The sequence below is a fragment of the Bos grunniens genome, chromosome 14, assembly GCF_055505025.1.
Source record: "Bos grunniens cultivar Pamir isolate PY7600 chromosome 14, Bosgru_T2T1.0, whole genome shotgun sequence".
Taxonomy (NCBI): Eukaryota; Metazoa; Chordata; class Mammalia; order Artiodactyla; family Bovidae; genus Bos; species Bos grunniens.
The window spans coordinates 12,410,247-12,427,170 of record NC_141178.1 but is presented as its reverse complement, the minus strand read 5'-3'; the positions used below and the strand labels follow the sequence as shown (position 1 = coordinate 12,427,170).

Genomic DNA, 16,924 nt, shown 5'->3' with positions numbered 1-16,924 from the left:
ATGTGTCTTAACTTTGTGCTGATATTGAGTTACTTCCCTGTGTGCAGTGGGTTTCCTCATCTTCGATCTAGGGTACTACAGTGAAGAAGAAGCCTTAGTAGCTTCTGAAAATTATCAGATTCCTACTCTCTGTCTCCTTCCAGGATGTGGGAGGTATCTCACCCACATTTCCTAGCAGTTACATGCTGGGGGAACATCCATATTAACTGTACTGAAAAATGATTAAATGAAAAAATGTCTAAAGACAAGTAGCTTTAGCAACATTTTTAGTATACCAAATTTAACAGAAGGCTAGACTCCTCCCAACCAGCTTCTGGGGCAGTCTCCTTTAGCTCACAGTTTCTTACCCCAAAGACAAGACTTGGCCAATGTTCCTTAATAGATGGCTGAGAGCTTTTTAAAGAAAATGTGTGTAAATTTAGATTGTATAGAGATTCACACAGTATGGCTGGAGTAATGTTTTGTAATTTGACTCTGTGAGATAATAGAAAATATCTGTACTGGTCTCTACCCCCCAGTTCTTGGCACAGAGTTCCTAAAACCCTTGTAATTTCCTCAGTGATAAGAGCAGTAGGAGCATCTTTTTTTTCCCTAATGTTTGGCCTTTGACCTCAGTTCCTGACACAGAGTTCCTAAATCCCTTGGAATTTCCTGGTGATAGATAGAGATGTCTTTTGTTTTTATCACTTTTGAGGTGATTCTGGGTGGGCTCCTGGTTGAGGGCTGGTCACCAGAAAGACTAAGCTGTGATTAGAAGTTTGGAATTTTCAGCCTGTTCCCACTGTCTAGAGAGGGGAGATGGACTGGAAGTGGAGCTGATGGTTGATCATGGCAATATGATAAAACCACTATAAAAATCCCAAGAGTATGGGGTATGGGGCCTTCCCAGGTGGCGCAAGTGGTTTAGAACCCACCTGCCAATGCAGGGGACATAAAAGAGGTGGATTCAATCCCTGGGTTGGGAAGATCCCCTGAAGGAGGGCATGGCAACCCACTCCAGTATTCTTGCGTGGATAATCCCATGAACAGAGGAGCCTGGCGGGCTACGGTCCATAGGGTCGCAGAGAGTCAGACACGACTGAAGCGACTTAGCAGGCACTCATGGGGTATGGAGGGCTTTGGGGTTGGTGAACGTATGGAGGTGCTGAGAGAGTGGCAGTGCCCAGAGAGGGCATGGACACTCTAAGCTTTTCCACTACGCCTTGCCTACACATCTCTTCCCTCTGAATGTTCATCTTTTATCATATGCTTTTATAATAAATTTATAAAAGTAAGCAAGCTGTTTTCCTAGGTTCTGTGAGCTGCTCTAGCAAACTGATTGAACCTGAGGAGGGGTCGTGGGAACTCCTGGTTTATAGCTGGTTGGTCAGAAGCACGGCTGAAAACCTGGCTTGTGATGGGCATCTGAAGTGGGGTGGGAGCAGTCTTGTGGGACTGAGCCCCAACCTGTGATATGTGATGCTGTCTCCAGGTAGATAGCATCAGAATTGAGCTGAATTGTAGAATATCCAGTGGGTGTTGGAAGGGGTGTGAAAGTAAAGGAGAAGCTTAGGAGAGCGCCGAGTTTTTCCTTCTTAGATTTCTTTCAGTTCTGTAAGGGTTTTCAAGGTCCCTGTTAACCTGGGTTTTGATTGTCTTTTTTTTGGGGGGGGGCGGCCATGCCACCTGGCTTATGGCGTCTTAGTTCCCTGACCAGGTATTGAACCCTGGGCCGGAGGTAACCACTGAACCGCCAGGGAATTCCCAGGTTTGACTGTTGTGAGGCTTAGCATTTCAGGGTGTCATCCCCAAAGCACAGTGGTGAAGTATGAGATGTAAATGCTATAACTGAGAATGATTCTCAGGGCTCGGATTCACCCTGGCTTTTAACCCCGTGTGGAAGAATTTTTTAAAAGTCTTAACTTCCTCACATCCTGTGGTGTGAAACATGCCTTCTCGGAGTCTCTGGACACCGTGTGCCTCCTGGACCAAGTGTTCCCTTGCCCTGCCTCTGGAGGCCGGCCTGTGGCTTCACCTGAGCCAGTACCTCACAGTGGCCGCTGCCTTGCAGGTGATGAACCACACTCTGCGAGGGACTGACTCCTTCTCCGCTTCCGATCTTGGATGAAGCACTGCACCACAGAGCTCGAGGGTGGCACTCCGTGCCCCTGTGGAGGCTGGATGACACAGTCTGCAAGTGCGGTAGAGGTTATTCCTAGTGGTGTGAGCTTGGTCTTTGAGGAATGGGGGACAGGAGGGAACCTGCCAGATAAATTCCTCTTTTCCCTCCATGGACTACTCTGTTTCTTTTTATAGTGTGTCAGGTGTTCCGAGGAGAGTACCAGGTGGATGCATTTGCCAAGTGGCCTACTCTGTCTTTTTATAGCTTGTTATAAAGTGGTAGCCAGCACTATAAAAAATAGTATTTATTTGTTTATTGTCCACGTAGCATGCAGGATCTTCATTCCCTGACCAGGGATTGAACCCATGCATCTTGCAGTGGAAGTGTGGAGTCTTAACCACTGGACCTCCAGGGAAGTCCCCAAGCCAGGACTTTACATGGTTCCTTGCCTCAGTTTACTTTTTTTCACTCTTGATGCCCTGTGTATGCAATACTCAAGGAAAGCCTTAGCATTCCAGTCATCGTTTCAGGCCCTGTTTGCCAGAGAACCTGGGATAAGACAAAGATTAATAAGATAGAAAATCTATACCTTTTTAAAGAAAAAAATCTCCTAAAATACGGAAATAATCTCAGTAGTCATGTACTCTTTTTATCTAACAAGTAGTTCATGGGAAAAAAATCACTACAGCCCCCAACTCTGGGAGGGACTGACTCCTCCTGCCACATCTGATGTTGGATAAAACACCACACCTCAGAGCTTGAGGGTGGCACTCCGTGCCCCTTGGAGGCTGGATGGCACAGTCTGAAAGTACAATAGGGGTTATTCCTAGTGGGATGAGTTAGTTGTTCCTTATTTATTAAATTTAATAGATCTAATTATCTAAATTCTGCTTTAGAAATATGGCTTTGTCCAAACTTCCCACATTTTTAATAGCTAAAGAGTTAAAATATATTAGCAGATGTATTTATTTTTTAAGGGTAATTTTTTGAACGTATAATTTTGAAACATAAAGAAACATTGATACTTTTACATTGACTACCCAACACCAACCACGTAGGTTCCACAATTAAAATTTTATTGTATTTTCTTTATTGCATATCTGTTCATCCTTCAGTCTGTCTTATTTTTAAAAAATGAATTTTAAAGTTGTAGACATCAGTACATTTTATTCAAAATACATCATGCATTCATTGAGATTAATGTACCTAAATACATTCTCCCCATGCAACTATCTAAAATACTATATGTAAAGCTGTGTGTGCATGCTAAGTCGCTTCAGTCGTGTCTGACTCTTAGTGACCCCCGGGACTGTAGCCCGCCAGGTTGCTCTGTCCATGGAATTCTCCAGGCAAGAATACTGGAGTGGGTTGCCATGCCCTCCTCCAGGGAATCTTCCCAACCCAGGGATCGAACCTTCATCTCTTACATCTCCTGCATTGGCATTTGGGTTCTTTACCACCAGCATCAGCTAGGCTCTTATAAATTTTACCTGTAAGAGATTGGAATTACTGATGTGAGTGGTATATTTCAAATAAATGTCATGCAGTATACATATATCTACCTACAGCTTGATTTTTTTCATTCACTAGTGTCAAAGATGAACAAAGCTAGACATTAGTTAAAAACAATTAAAACAGATTTTATCTAATAACTCCTGACAGTGGGGTCAAGAACTGAGCTCCATTCTGATTTCTGCAGAGGTGACTGGGCTTTTGAAGGGAGGATGAGGGAGGCAGAGTGCTCAAGTAGAGTCAGGGAAGTGAAAAATGGCAAAAAGCAGGTTGGTGTAAATGAGATTAGGCACTGTGTCTGCTAGCTGGCAGTTATGAAAGTTAGGATCCCACCTTCTCACCAAGACTGGAAGGCCTTGGCTCTATTCTTCCTGATAATTGCATTTCAAAGGAGTGACTTTCAGGTCCTTGGGAAGGACACTCCTGAGTTGTGGGAGATCCAAAGCATGTCAGCGGGACAGAGGAAGGATTCACAATTGTCAGCCTTTTTAGTAAATGTGCTACCAAAGGGAGGTCAAGGGCCTATGGTCTTGGGTGTTGGCTAGAACAAACAGTAAATTCTTTTGGAAGCTCTGAGCTTTTGCGGAATGGAACTCATGGGGAAGCTAGATTGTCCCCGACACAGGGCCTTTAGGCTGCTAGAGGCCATCCTAGGCGTGGTCAGGTCTCTTAGGGCGGGGGTTAGGATGAAGATATTCCCTGCTGAAAGTACTTTGCAGTTCTCACTGGTGTGCTTTGAAGATTTTTGTTTTCATTTTAGAATCCTTTTAGTTGCTGCAGGGTTTACATAGTGTAAATACATCATGATTTATTTACGATTTTATTAAAAACAATCCTACAGTGAACATCCTTGTGCATGTGGTCTTATGAACTTATGCAAATATTTCTCAGTTGTCAGATCATAATGTGTTTAAATTACATTTTAATATGGTTTACTAATTGCTTTCTGAAATGTCTCTGCCATTTAATACAGTTAAATGAAAGGTTCTAAGCTATTCCCCTCACTTTTGGTCTCCTCCCAGTAATAGTTGCTGTCATTAGTTTGGTGTCTGACCTTCTTGACCAAAGCTGCCCAATAGAACTAGAATATAAATCATATGTAAAGATTTAAAAATTTTCTAGTAGCCATGTTAAAGAGAGTATAAAGAAACAGGTGAAGGTAATGTTGATAATACATTTTAATCGACTCAATATGTATGTAACTTCAACGTGTAATTAATATAAAAGTTATTAACTATTATTATTCATACTGAGTCTTTGACAGCTGCCATGTATTTTACATTTACAGCAGATCTCAATTTAGATGCTGAAGTTTTATTTTGCATTCTTGATTAGACTTCATATTTATGAAATAAATAAGTTCTAAACATAATGTAAAAGTTCACTAGCTGAATTGAGTTTTTAAAAAATTTTGATTATATTCACGTCTCCATCAACAAAACTATCTCATCTTTTACAGAAGAATTGATTTGACTTGGAAATAAAAGCATGTAACTTTCAAAAACATGTCTGTCCAAGTTAAGCAGATTTACTAATTCTTGTGTCAACTCCATATTATTAACACTGAATTCATAAGAACATTGTATAAATTTAAAAGCAGCTCCAAATTTCAAAGTCAACAAAGTATTTTTCAAATTTTTCTTGTAGTTTTTTCATGTAATTTAAATAAAACTCTTAATTATAATTAAAATTTCTGTCAGTTTATGTTAGAGGGATATATAATGTCAGTTACTGATTTGTATTTTTATGAAAATTTTTATTTTAAACATATATTATTTTACCTATCTCACCAGGTCACAAATATCCCTTTCTTTTCTTTGGAGTTTCAAATTTGACTCAGTCATATACCGTATGATATTTATGAGAAAACATAAATTACATTGCCATTTTTTGCTTTTGTTCTTGATTTTTGAATGTTTAGCAAGTGTCCCTTTTATTTTTTTAAAAAAATCTTTGGTTCAGTTAAAAGTCTTGGGTTGGTTGGATTATTGGAGTTATGTCCCATAATCACAGGCAATAAAAATTATAAATTTTATAGATAGTACAGTAATTTATAAAACTCTTCATGACCCAAACAACGAGCACTGGCAAAACACCAGAAACATTAATAAATAAATTGTGTTCTCTTTTTAACCAGTTCCAAGAATTTATATTTCCATATGTATTCCAAGTGTTATTTTTATGCTCAAAATTCTCCAAGCCAGGGTTCAGCAATACGTGAACCGTAACTTCCAGATGTTCAAGCTGGTTTTAGAAAAGGCAGAGGAACCAGAGATCAAATTGCCAACATCTGCTGGATCATGGAAAAAGCAAGAGATTTCCAGAAAAACATCTATTTCTGCTTTATTGACTATGCCAAAGCCTTTGACTGTGTGGATCACAATAAACTGTGGAAAATTCTTCAAGAGATGGGAATACCAGACCACCTGACCTGCTTCTTGAGAAACCTATATGCAGGTCAGGAAGCAACAGTTAGAACTGGACATGGAACCACAGACTGGTTCCAAATAGGAAAAGGAGTCCGTCAAGGCTGTATATTGTCACCCTGCTTATTTAACTTCTATGCAGAATGCATCATGAGAAACGCTGGACAGGAAGAAGCAGAAGCTGGAATCAAGATTGCCCGGAGAAATATCAACAACCTCAGATATGCAGATGACACCACCCTTATGGCAGAAAGTGAAGAGGAACTCAAAAGCCTCTTGATGAAAGTGAAAGAGGAGAGTGAATAAGTTGGCTTAAAGCTCAACATTCAGAAAACGAAGATCATGGCATCTGGTCCCATCACTTCATGGCAAATAGATGGGGAAGTAGTGGAAACAGTGTCAGACTTTATTTTTTAGGGCTCCAAAATCACTGCAGATGGTGATTGCAGCCATGAAATTAAAAGATGCTTACTCCTTGGAAGGAAAGTTATGACCAACCTAGATAGCATATTCAAAAGCAGAGACATTACTTGGCCAACAAAGGTCCATCTAGTCAAGGCTATGGTTTTTCCAGTGGTCATGTATGGATGTGAAAGTTGGACTGTGAAGAAAGCTGAGCACCAAGGAATTGATGCTTTTGAACTGTGGTGTTGGAGAACTCTTGAGAGTCCCTTGGACTGCAAGGAGATCCAACCAGTCCATTCTAAAGGAGATCAGTCCTGGGTGTTCACTGGAAGGACTGATGCTGAAGCTGAAACTCCAGTACTTTGGCCACCTCATGTGAAAAGTTGACTCACTGAAAAAGACTCTGATGCTGGGAGGGGTTGGGGGCAGGGGGAAAAGGGGACGACAGAGGATGAGATGGCTGGATGGCATCACCGACTCGATGGACATGAGTTTGGGTGAATTCCGGGAGTTGGTGATGGACAGGGAGGCCTGGTGTGCTGCAATTCATGGGGTCGCAAAGAGTCGGACACGACTGAGCTACTGAATTGAACTGAACTATTTTATTACTTTTCGCTTCACTGGGTCTTTGTTGTTGCGCATGGGCTTTCCCCAGATGCAGCGCTTGGGCTCCTCGTGGTGGCTTCTGTTGCAGGGCATGGGCTCCAGAGTGTGGGCTCAGTAGTGGTGTATGGGCATAGTTGCCCCCAGGCACGTGGAATCTTCCCAGACCAGGGATCAAACCCCTGTACCCTACATTGGCAGGAGGATTCTTATCCCCTGGACCACCAGGGAAGTCCTCCAGATATTTAGCACATATTCGTGACACTCGTCATAGATTCTGCGAAAGTTGAACAAAGTATTTTCATATGTATATGGAACAGTAATAAATGAAATATTAATTCTTGTTTTAAAATTTCAAGAAATCTGGGTTTTTAGACTTAACAGAGCAGCATCTATTGTAGTAGAACTGTTTTTTGTTCCATGTCTAGCTGGAATTCTTTGACAGATATAGAAGATTAAAATATAGCTGTGTTATGAGTTCATATATCTGTTTGGTCATGAATTGGTAACATTTCTCTGTAACTTTGAAAATCTTTTGAGATAAAATGTGACTCATGTTAATAGGGCTGCTGCTGCTAAGTCGCTTCAGTCGTGTCCGACTCTGTGCGACCCCATAGACGGCAGCCCAACAGGCTCCCCCACCCCTGGGATTCTCCAGGCGAGAACACTGGAGTGGGGTGCCATTGCAGTATCTCTTTTATCGTAGAACTCAATTAAAAATAAAGGATTTAAATGTTAGCAATTTAAAAAATATTGAATCAATTTATGTTCGATATGTTAGGTCTCATATTCTATAGGCAATTGTTGGTTGCTTAAATGAAGGTCTTTCATTTTTAAAATATCTTTTAAAATCTTTTCTCCATAAATTCTGATAAAATTTCCACAACTGAAATAATATATATTTTTACCATCTCTTTGTCTAAAAATGGTTTTCTTTTTTTGTGAGTGCAAGAAACCATTTTATAGCTGACCAAAGTTGCCAGATCAGACCTTGCTACATATTATTTAAAAATATTTCTGGATATTTAATTTTGATTTGAGGTGACTAAACTTCCTCAGTTTTTGTTTGTTGAGAGGAAATTGCTTGTCAGGTTTATTATGTTTATGTTGACACTGTCTCTTAGTATTGTTTAGTTTACTTTCTTTAAGCTTTTAAAATGTATTGGGCAACTTATTCCTGTTCTGCTTAGTAAATTGCATTTGGTATTCAAAGTGAACTAGGTGATATGCTTTAGTTCTGTCTTTTTTTCTGTATTGTTTCAATAAGAGTACTAGCTTCTGCACCTGCATTTAACTCTGCATCAGTAGGGACCAGGTGGGGGCGACACGGGCTGGGATCCACTGCCCATAGCACCTTCTTCCTCTTAAAACAGGAGTTTGGGATTGACGTGTACACACTGTTATATTTAAAACAGACAACCAACCAGGATCTCCTGTTTAGCACAGGGAGTGCTGCTCAATATTCCTTAATAACCCAAATGGGAAAAGAATCTGAAAAAGAATAGATACATGTGTATGTAAAGTGGAATCACTTTGCTGTACACCTGAAACTAACACAACATTATAAATCAGCTATGCTTCAATTAAAGAAACAAAACAGAGGAGGGGATTGCATCTGTAGGGGAGATGCTCTTGAGTCCCAGACCTTATCTGTGTTTAAGGCTCAACTAGAAAAGGCAATAGCACCCCACTCCAGTACTCTTGCCTGGAAAATCCCATGGATGGAGGAGCCTGGTAGGCTGCAGTCCATGGGGTCGCTAAGAGTTGGGCACGACTGAGCGACTTCACTTTCACTTTCATGCATTGGAGAAGGAAATGGCAACCCACTCCAGTGTTCTTGCCTGGAGAATCCCAGGGACGGGGGAGCCTGGTGCGCTGCCCTCTATGGGGTCGCACAGAGTCGGACACGACTGAAGTGACTAAGCAGCAGCAGCAGCAGTGCACTTTTTTACATTAAAAATTTTGCTCATTATTTTTTAGCTAGAAAATTAATTCTAATTAAGACAGAATAAGTAATTCACATTAATAATCAATTACAGTTTACACAGGGTGTCAATGTAATTTATGCTGTTTGCATAAAATATTCAAACAAATCAATTAAGTGTTATATCAGTGCATAGAAAAAATTCATTCAAGCAGAATCTCTGATTTAAGATTGACTACACTGGTGATGTGATTATGTGTAGTGTCAAGAAAAATTGTACTGACAAGTTAAAACAGGCAAGAAGACTTTACTCAAGACTGTTCCAGCAGGGGAGAGAGACTGAACTCAGATGCTACTACAACAGGGGTTTGTAGCTAATGGGCAGGGTAAGGCAGTCAGGTAAAAAATTACTGAGAAAAACTTGGTTAGGTATTAAAGGTGGGAGTGTCAACAGTTTGGTTAGATTTCAAGGGTAAGGGGATTGTCTGTAAACTGGTTTAGTAGGATTCTTGCTAGTTGAGAAGAAGGCTTAGAGGAGCCTGATTAAAGTTTGGCAAAGGAGGGAGTTCTAATACTAGAAACAATAGAATCATTTATGACAAAAGGGTTAAGTAAAAATGTAATCCTATCCAGACAATGAAGTTGTGTTTAATGGAATAATATGCTGCTGCAGTTAAAAAATTATGTTTTTATCAGTTAAAAACTAGGGCTTCTCTTGTAGTTCAGCTGGTAAAGTATCTGCTTGCAATGCAAGAGGTGCTGGTTGGATTCCTGGGTCAGGAAGATCCCCTGGAGAAGAGATAGGCTACCCACTCCAGTATTCTTGGGCTTCCCTGGTGGCTCAGATGATGAAGAATCTGCCTGTAATACGGGAGACTTTGGTTCAATCCCTGAGTTGGGAAGATCTCCTGGAGGAGGGCATGGCAACCCACTCCAGTATTCTTGGCTGGAGAATCCCCATGGACAGAGGAGCCTGGCAGGCTACAGTCCCTGGAGTTCCAAAGAGTTGGACATGACTGAAGCACAGCATGGCACAGTTAAAATTCAGTAAAATAAAAAAATTCAACCTCTTCATCCCATTGACCACATTTAAAATGCTCAATAGATGGACTTCCCTGGTGGTCCAGTGGTTAAGATTGTGCTTCCACTGCAGCAGCTGTGGGTTTGATCCTTAGTTGGGAAACCTAGCCCACGTGCCGCAGGGCCAAAAAAAAATTGCTCAATAGCTGCCTGTGGCTCATGGCTCCTGTAATTAGACAGTGGAGTTCTAGACCTTTTTGGAGTGTCATTACCTGTGTATTGACCTGCATTCTGTACCTAAATATATATTTTCTGTACCCACAGAAATATTTAGGTTTGGGTGTTTTTGATAAGCATAATGGAATTATATTGTATGTATTTTTGTTTTACTTGCTTTTTTTTTTTACTTGCCATTTATTTTGGAGCTTGTTTTGTGTCAATACATAGAAGTCTGCCTGTTGCATTTTAGTGCTGCCCGGGGTTGACCATAGTATGGATATACTTTCGTGACTTTAACTTGTTCCCAACTGATTGCTCTTAGATTGCTCCCAGTACTATGCATCTACTTGTGTGAAGGCCTTGTGTGTTTGAGTATTTTTCCAGGTAGAGTCTGAGAAGTAAAATTACTGCAATTTTAAAAGTTTTTGCACATGTAAACTATGAATAGATACTCTCAGATTGCCATCACGAAAGCCATTTTACACTCCCGTGAACATTTCCTGAATAGTACTTTGTCCTGCACCTTCATCCGCTCTTGACATTTTCAGTCATTAAGAATTTTGCGAGTCTTATGAATGAAAATCATTTTTGGTATACATTTCCTTGATAGTGAGATTGAATGATTTTTCATGTTTTCATTAGCACTTCATTTCTTAACACAATGCTTGTATTTAAAGATAGTATATATCCTGTGTTCTTGCTTTCCTTTAAGTAACTGATCAGGTGGCTGGAGCAGGTCAGTTTTCAGTTTGCTTCTCTATGGACCAGAATCATTTACATGACTATTTTCTGCAGTCTTACTCAGCGATAAAACTGCTCAAAAACAGTGAAAGGCTAGAGACACTGAAGAATCAGATTACCCTCTAGAGCGTGCCAGAAAACACCTATCATCCTACAGTGCACCCAGCAATCTTTCACTTTTTTTCCTGACAAATAACATGTTTAAAGCTTCTAGCACATTGTCTGGCTCAGAGTGAGAACTTAATAAATTTAATTCTCTTCCATGGAAAGAATGAAAAACAAAGTAATTGAAAATGTATGGCATTTCTGTAGAGCTGCAGTTCTTTGGATAGGGTCTGTATCTAGATTTCTAGATTTGGGCTTCCCTGACAGTTCAGTATTTACCTTTGTTTTCCTTGGGTCTTTCTCAGTGCTTGGGAACATTATTATAGGTAGGTGTTCAGTAATTGTTTGATTGAATGTAACTGTTTTGAAGTATGTTCTAATTCATTCTCCTGTCTGGAAAAACATGTGTATCACGAGAAAATAGGCTTGTTTGTTTACTTTGTTATTTATCATGTTTTCAGACAGAGATTAGGAAATATATCCTAAACACACAAATGGATAGCCTTGCAAATGACTAGACTGACTGTTTGCTTTCATAGTCCAAATTGTGTGAATATAGCTAAACAGAAATCCTCCTCAGTACTAAGAGCCAATGTGATTTTGTTGTGTGCACTCTCAAGGCGTTATTATGCAGTTCTCTCTGTGAATGGTGTTTTCTACACGTGGTAAAGCAGGCTAGCTTATTCAAAGTACGTTACAGCTGGAATAATCCATTGCTTTAAAAATAATTTTTATCTGCTTTTTAGATTTAGTGTTCAAATATTTTTTCATAAGTAACTGGGGGAAAGAAATACACGGTGGCTACTGAAGCCTGTAAAATGAAGGAGAAGCTTAGCTTTACTGTGGAGTCTGAGCTGGGTGTAACCTAACTAGCTAGAGGATATGCAATTCCTGATTGACAGCAAGACCAGCATTAGGCAGATTTTGTAAGAGAGAGCAGCAGCTCAGAAACCGTGATAAGGGCTCTGTTAGGAAGCACTGCACTCACCACTCATATCTTTAGTTTTTTCATTTTTCTGCCTACTGGATTTGTAAACAAATAGCACAAAACAGTTCCTCTTTTGTTTTTATTAAAGTGATACTGCAATGCAGTTTCAGTCTATCAGCTAGGCAAACGTGTCGAAATTTGATATTCTCACTAAATTAGCCAGTTTTTAGCTGTGTTCCATGCTTATCTCTAGACCTTTGTGTATTAAATCCTATCTCGAGCTGTTCTCTTTATAAGCAAGTGTGTTTTGCTTGTGCCTTCCTGTCTTCTTCAGTGAGAAGCTTTATGTAGGTCAGGCTTGGCTTAAGCAGATTTCCTGAACCTGCGTCAGCTTAAGCTGGAGGAATTTTAATAAACCCTCCCCTGTAGGCGTGGGCCTAAATGAGGCTAGCCTAGTTAAGCCTGATCTTTCTCTGTTTGTGAAAAGAGCTGAGCAGAGCTGAAAGCTGCATGGTGGTTTCAGAAACTGCCTACTTAATTAGAAAAGAACAATGGTAGGAAAAGCTAGATCTTCCAATTTTACCTTATCTGAAAAGCTTGATTTGTTAAAGCTTGTGAAGCCATATGTTAAAATTCTGGAAGAACACACTAACAAACATTCAGTGATAGTGGAAAAGAATAGATGTTGGGATATCATAGCAGTTAACTATAATGCAATTGGAGTAGACCGCCCTCCTCGAACAGCGCAGGGCCTACGCACTCTTTACAAAAGGCTCAAAGAATATGCCAAACAGGAGCTATTGCAGCAAAAAGAGACCCAGTCAGACTTTAAAAGCAATATTTCTGAGCCAACCAAGAAAGTTATGGAGATGATTCCCCAGATTTCCAGTTTTTGCCTGGTAAGAGACAGAAACCACATACAAAGGTAAGCTTTATTTTATTTTGTTGTGGAAAATTATGGCGCCTCCTATCTATTGGGCTCTGGCTTAGTTGTGATAGAGATATGCATAGTAAACATCCCCACTACGGGAGTAGTGAATAGATTCTTTGTTTTGCATTCTTAGACAAGAAAAGTGAGGCTATAAGGAATTTTTCTGCTGCATTTGATTTAAGCCACTGTTGATTGTCTTCCCTTCCCCCTTCCCTCCTTCTGTAGTTTCTAAAAAGTAAAGGTTAGGGAGGAATAAATGGGATGTAATTTGTGACATTACCTCATAAACTTTTGAAGCTTTAATATTAATTTATTTAATTAGCTTCTGAGAGGTACCTTTTTCTTATTTCACTTAAGATTACATTTCATTGGATTTTCAGTTTTGTATAAAGTTAGCAGTTTCAGGAGAAATGGGACTCTGGCTTTATTATGAATTTTCACTGTCTACAGTTACTGAATATTAATTGAGCTAAAAACCTGAAATGAACAATTAAGTAAACTTGTTAGTAGCACCATTGCATATGTATATGTTAAGACAGTTTAAATTATTTTTCTAATTTATACTCAAAAGAGACAGGGAAACACAGGAAAAGGTGTTAATGCGTAATTAAGAATTCAGATTACGTAATAAAAGCTTTTGTTGCTTTTATGTATTAATGGTCTAGTTTCACTTTAAGCTCTCCCATAGTGTTTTGCAAGGGTATCAAAATATGAATTTTAATATGTCAGTAAGAGCAACTGGATTAGAAGCAGGTTTTTGGTTGAATTTTGTGCTCTACATAACCACTAGCCTGGAAATCTTAAAAGACTATTATCTTACTGCTAAATTCAGATTTTAACCCCCAGCAAAAGATAAAAATGGCAGCTTCATGCTTTTTCTGAATCATTTGGAATAATTTAAGCAAACCGTAAACTCCTTGCTAGTTGAGAAACCTTTCAAACTTAACTTTACAAAGTACTTTCCTGTTCGTGAAAGAGTCTTTATATAAGCAAAATGATTAATTACCTGTGAAATTCTTTTGAAGTTAGGGAGGAAATGGGAAAAACCTTCTTAGTCAAACATATTTGTTATTTTGATAATTTACTAGGATAGTATTTTTGAGCCCAACTTCTTACAATATACTTATTTCTAGTTGATAGCATAGTGAAAGATAACACCAGTGGGAATCCAAGACATGGATACACAGTACATTAATTCATGGGGTCACTGCTTAAACTGTTCACTGTGATGACAAATGATTAAATCCCAGTATGGTGAATGTCAAAACCCTTCACAGTGAGACTGCTTTATACTCATTCAATTTTTATACCTCTTTGAGCCATAAAGAACATTGGCTTTGCATTATAGGTATTAAACTACCTTTTGGCTGTAGGCTTTTATAATTTGAAAACTAAAACTAAATGTAGTTTTATTAAGTTGTGTATTCTAAAAATACAGTAATGTAAAAGAGAAATAATATAAAAGATACAAGTATCTGTTTACGTATATATGGTATATGTATACATACCTACACAGTCAGTCTTTTGGGACACCAACATTTCTCTGATAAAATGAGTTAATTGATTTACACATTTCTCTGCCTACTGTTGAAGCAGTTTTTCAGTTTTTAAAGGTAAGAGTATCAGAAATATGCCACTTAAAACATTCGTGTCAGCATGTCTGCACTGCCACTTTCTCCATACTAGTATTTTCATTTAATATATTTATATATTTAATGTACTTATTTGACATCATCTTGACTCTTAATTATCTCAGAAGTTTATAATTACAGTATCTTAAATATGCTTCTGTATAAATATGCCTGTTAATCTCATCAAACTCTCTATACTTAATAAGGAAAATGTTACTACATATTTTTTTTAATGTATTTCAAGATATGCAACTATTTCATAAGGCTGTTTCTGCAATTCACATTGATTTATGTCTTTATTTTTGCCTCTCTTTAATATCATTATATTTTGTGTTTTTATAACCAATCTGATCCTCAGAATTCATATTCATAAATTTTAAAAGTCCTTTTCTGTTTGATCATTTTTGTGACTTTCTCTAAGTCATTTTTAGACTTTGTTATGCCTTATTTGTGATGTTTTAAACTAAAATAGCATGGAATATAACAGATATAAGGCATATTTTAAATTTACATGGGAGTATATTATCTATGTTTAATTGTGAGTCTTACAGTCTATTATACATACTAATTTGGAAAAGTAATTATGTGGGTTTTTAAAATTTCATTTGTAGCTGTAGTTTTAACTTTTTCCCACTCGAGGGTTTAGAGATGTTAGTAAAAGTAAATCTTACTAATTTGAATTACATTTGTATTCCTTTTTTTGCTTTCAAAAATCATAAAATCACAAAGGCAAGATTATAATTTATATAATCTATTATACAAATAGATTTTTCATAACACATTAAATATCTTATTTCATTTGTACCTCTTAGACAAATATCTGATATTTCTGGCAATTTAATGCTATTAGTGACATATGGAGAGTTTGAATTCTTTTCCTTTTGTTCTACTTGAATTTGTTCCAGCATTTTAATCACCCGTGTGGAATGCATTCTTACCTGTATTACTTATTTATGATTTATAAAATGTTCTTTCAATAATATTAAGTGTAGCATTTCCATTAATGTTCCAATAATCTCTTTCACCTCTATAACTTTTGTTTTTAAGTTAGGCAGAGACATATTTTTAAAAAAACCTAAGAAACATGTATTCTTAATTCACAACTTAATATTATACATGAAATTATTTAAAAACCAACAGGATTTTAAGGAACATTGTGTTTTGTCATAACAAATATTGGTATATCAAAATTTTAATTACGCCAAAACTGTAGTTGCCTCTAATAGGAATGCATGTTTTATGGAAATTTCATGTAAATTTAATAAACTATCAATATATAGAGACCATTAAAAATTGCATTAAAAACACCATTTCATTTATTCAGTCTTTCAGCATATGACGAGTACCTACTAGATTCCAAGTACTAGTATGATGCTGGGTACTGAGGATTCAGTGGTACATGTAAACCCTTGCTCTTGTACACTTCACCTGGCCACTGGTTAAAAGGCTTAAAGAGCACCTGAGTCGTGTGGTTCTGGATAGGTAAGGGGGAAACGCCACTGTATTTGAAATTGGAAAGTTAGGAGAACCCCCTGCTAGTGGAGCACACCCCAAATCATACACATTGATTTTCTGTGTGCGACAAATGCAGACATCAGTACCTCTCAGAGAGTCTGCCTTGTGTTGTCCACTGGCCCTCCACTGTCCTCCTTCCAAAGTCATGGACCTCAGTGGGTTTTAGATTAATCAGTTCAGGAGAGCAGAAATAGGAGGTCTAGGACTACCATGTGGGGATAGTGAGGCCCAGAATGAGTTAAATGACTCTTTACAGCATTTAAGAACCTCAGGCTTACAGGGACAATTGATAGCTCTTTGAGAGTGTTAAAAATGCCACTTTTTTTTAATTTACCTCCATAGCCTTGTTTAGTATTTGTAATTTACTGTTCTTTCAAGAGCCCAATTTTAAAGTTAAGGATAGGGGAGAGCCATATATATATATAATGAATATATATATATATATAAAATAATTAAAATCCCAGCCTTAGTCACTTTATTATTCCAAGGATTAAAAAATATTTTTTGTTTCATAATTTGCTTTTTACCTTGATAATTTAGTGTATATTAAATATGAAATTATGTTTTAAAATGTTCTTGTCTTCATTTGATTTACATTTTATAATGGTTTTTTATGTGCTGTAGTGCAAACTTGGATGAGGAAGCACAGGCTGGTACCAGTTCACTACAGGTAATGTTGGACCGCCATCCAGTTGCTATTACAGTGGAGGTGAAGCAAGAAGAAGACATTAAGCCCCCCCCTCCACTGGTTTTAAATTCTCAACAGAGTGATACTTTAGAGCAAAGAGAAGAACAGGAATTAGTGCGTGTAATGGAAAGATCTTTGTCACCATCACTTTCCTCTGTTGATATGAGAATGACAT

The 16,924-nt window shown here is 38.1% G+C and overlaps 1 protein-coding gene across 5 annotated transcripts in view; it reads left to right on the top strand.

The window, feature by feature from the left end:
• The window catches only part of LOC147359048 (DNA repair and recombination protein RAD54B), a 118,210-nt gene that overhangs the window by 35,402 nt on the left and 65,884 nt on the right, over window positions 1-16,924 (top strand). Inside the window, exons 1-2 of one of the 5 annotated variants that reach the window (XM_086335919.1) lie at window positions 11,088-12,909; window positions 16,686-16,789. The exons of the other annotated variants lie outside the window; for them this stretch is intronic. Coding sequence (XP_086192045.1) covers window positions 12,536-12,909; window positions 16,686-16,789 — 478 coding nt within the window. The 5' untranslated portion in view covers window positions 11,088-12,535. Of the gene's footprint in view, window positions 1-11,087; window positions 12,910-16,685; window positions 16,790-16,924 lie in introns of those variants that run through there. 5 annotated transcript variants of the gene reach the window in all.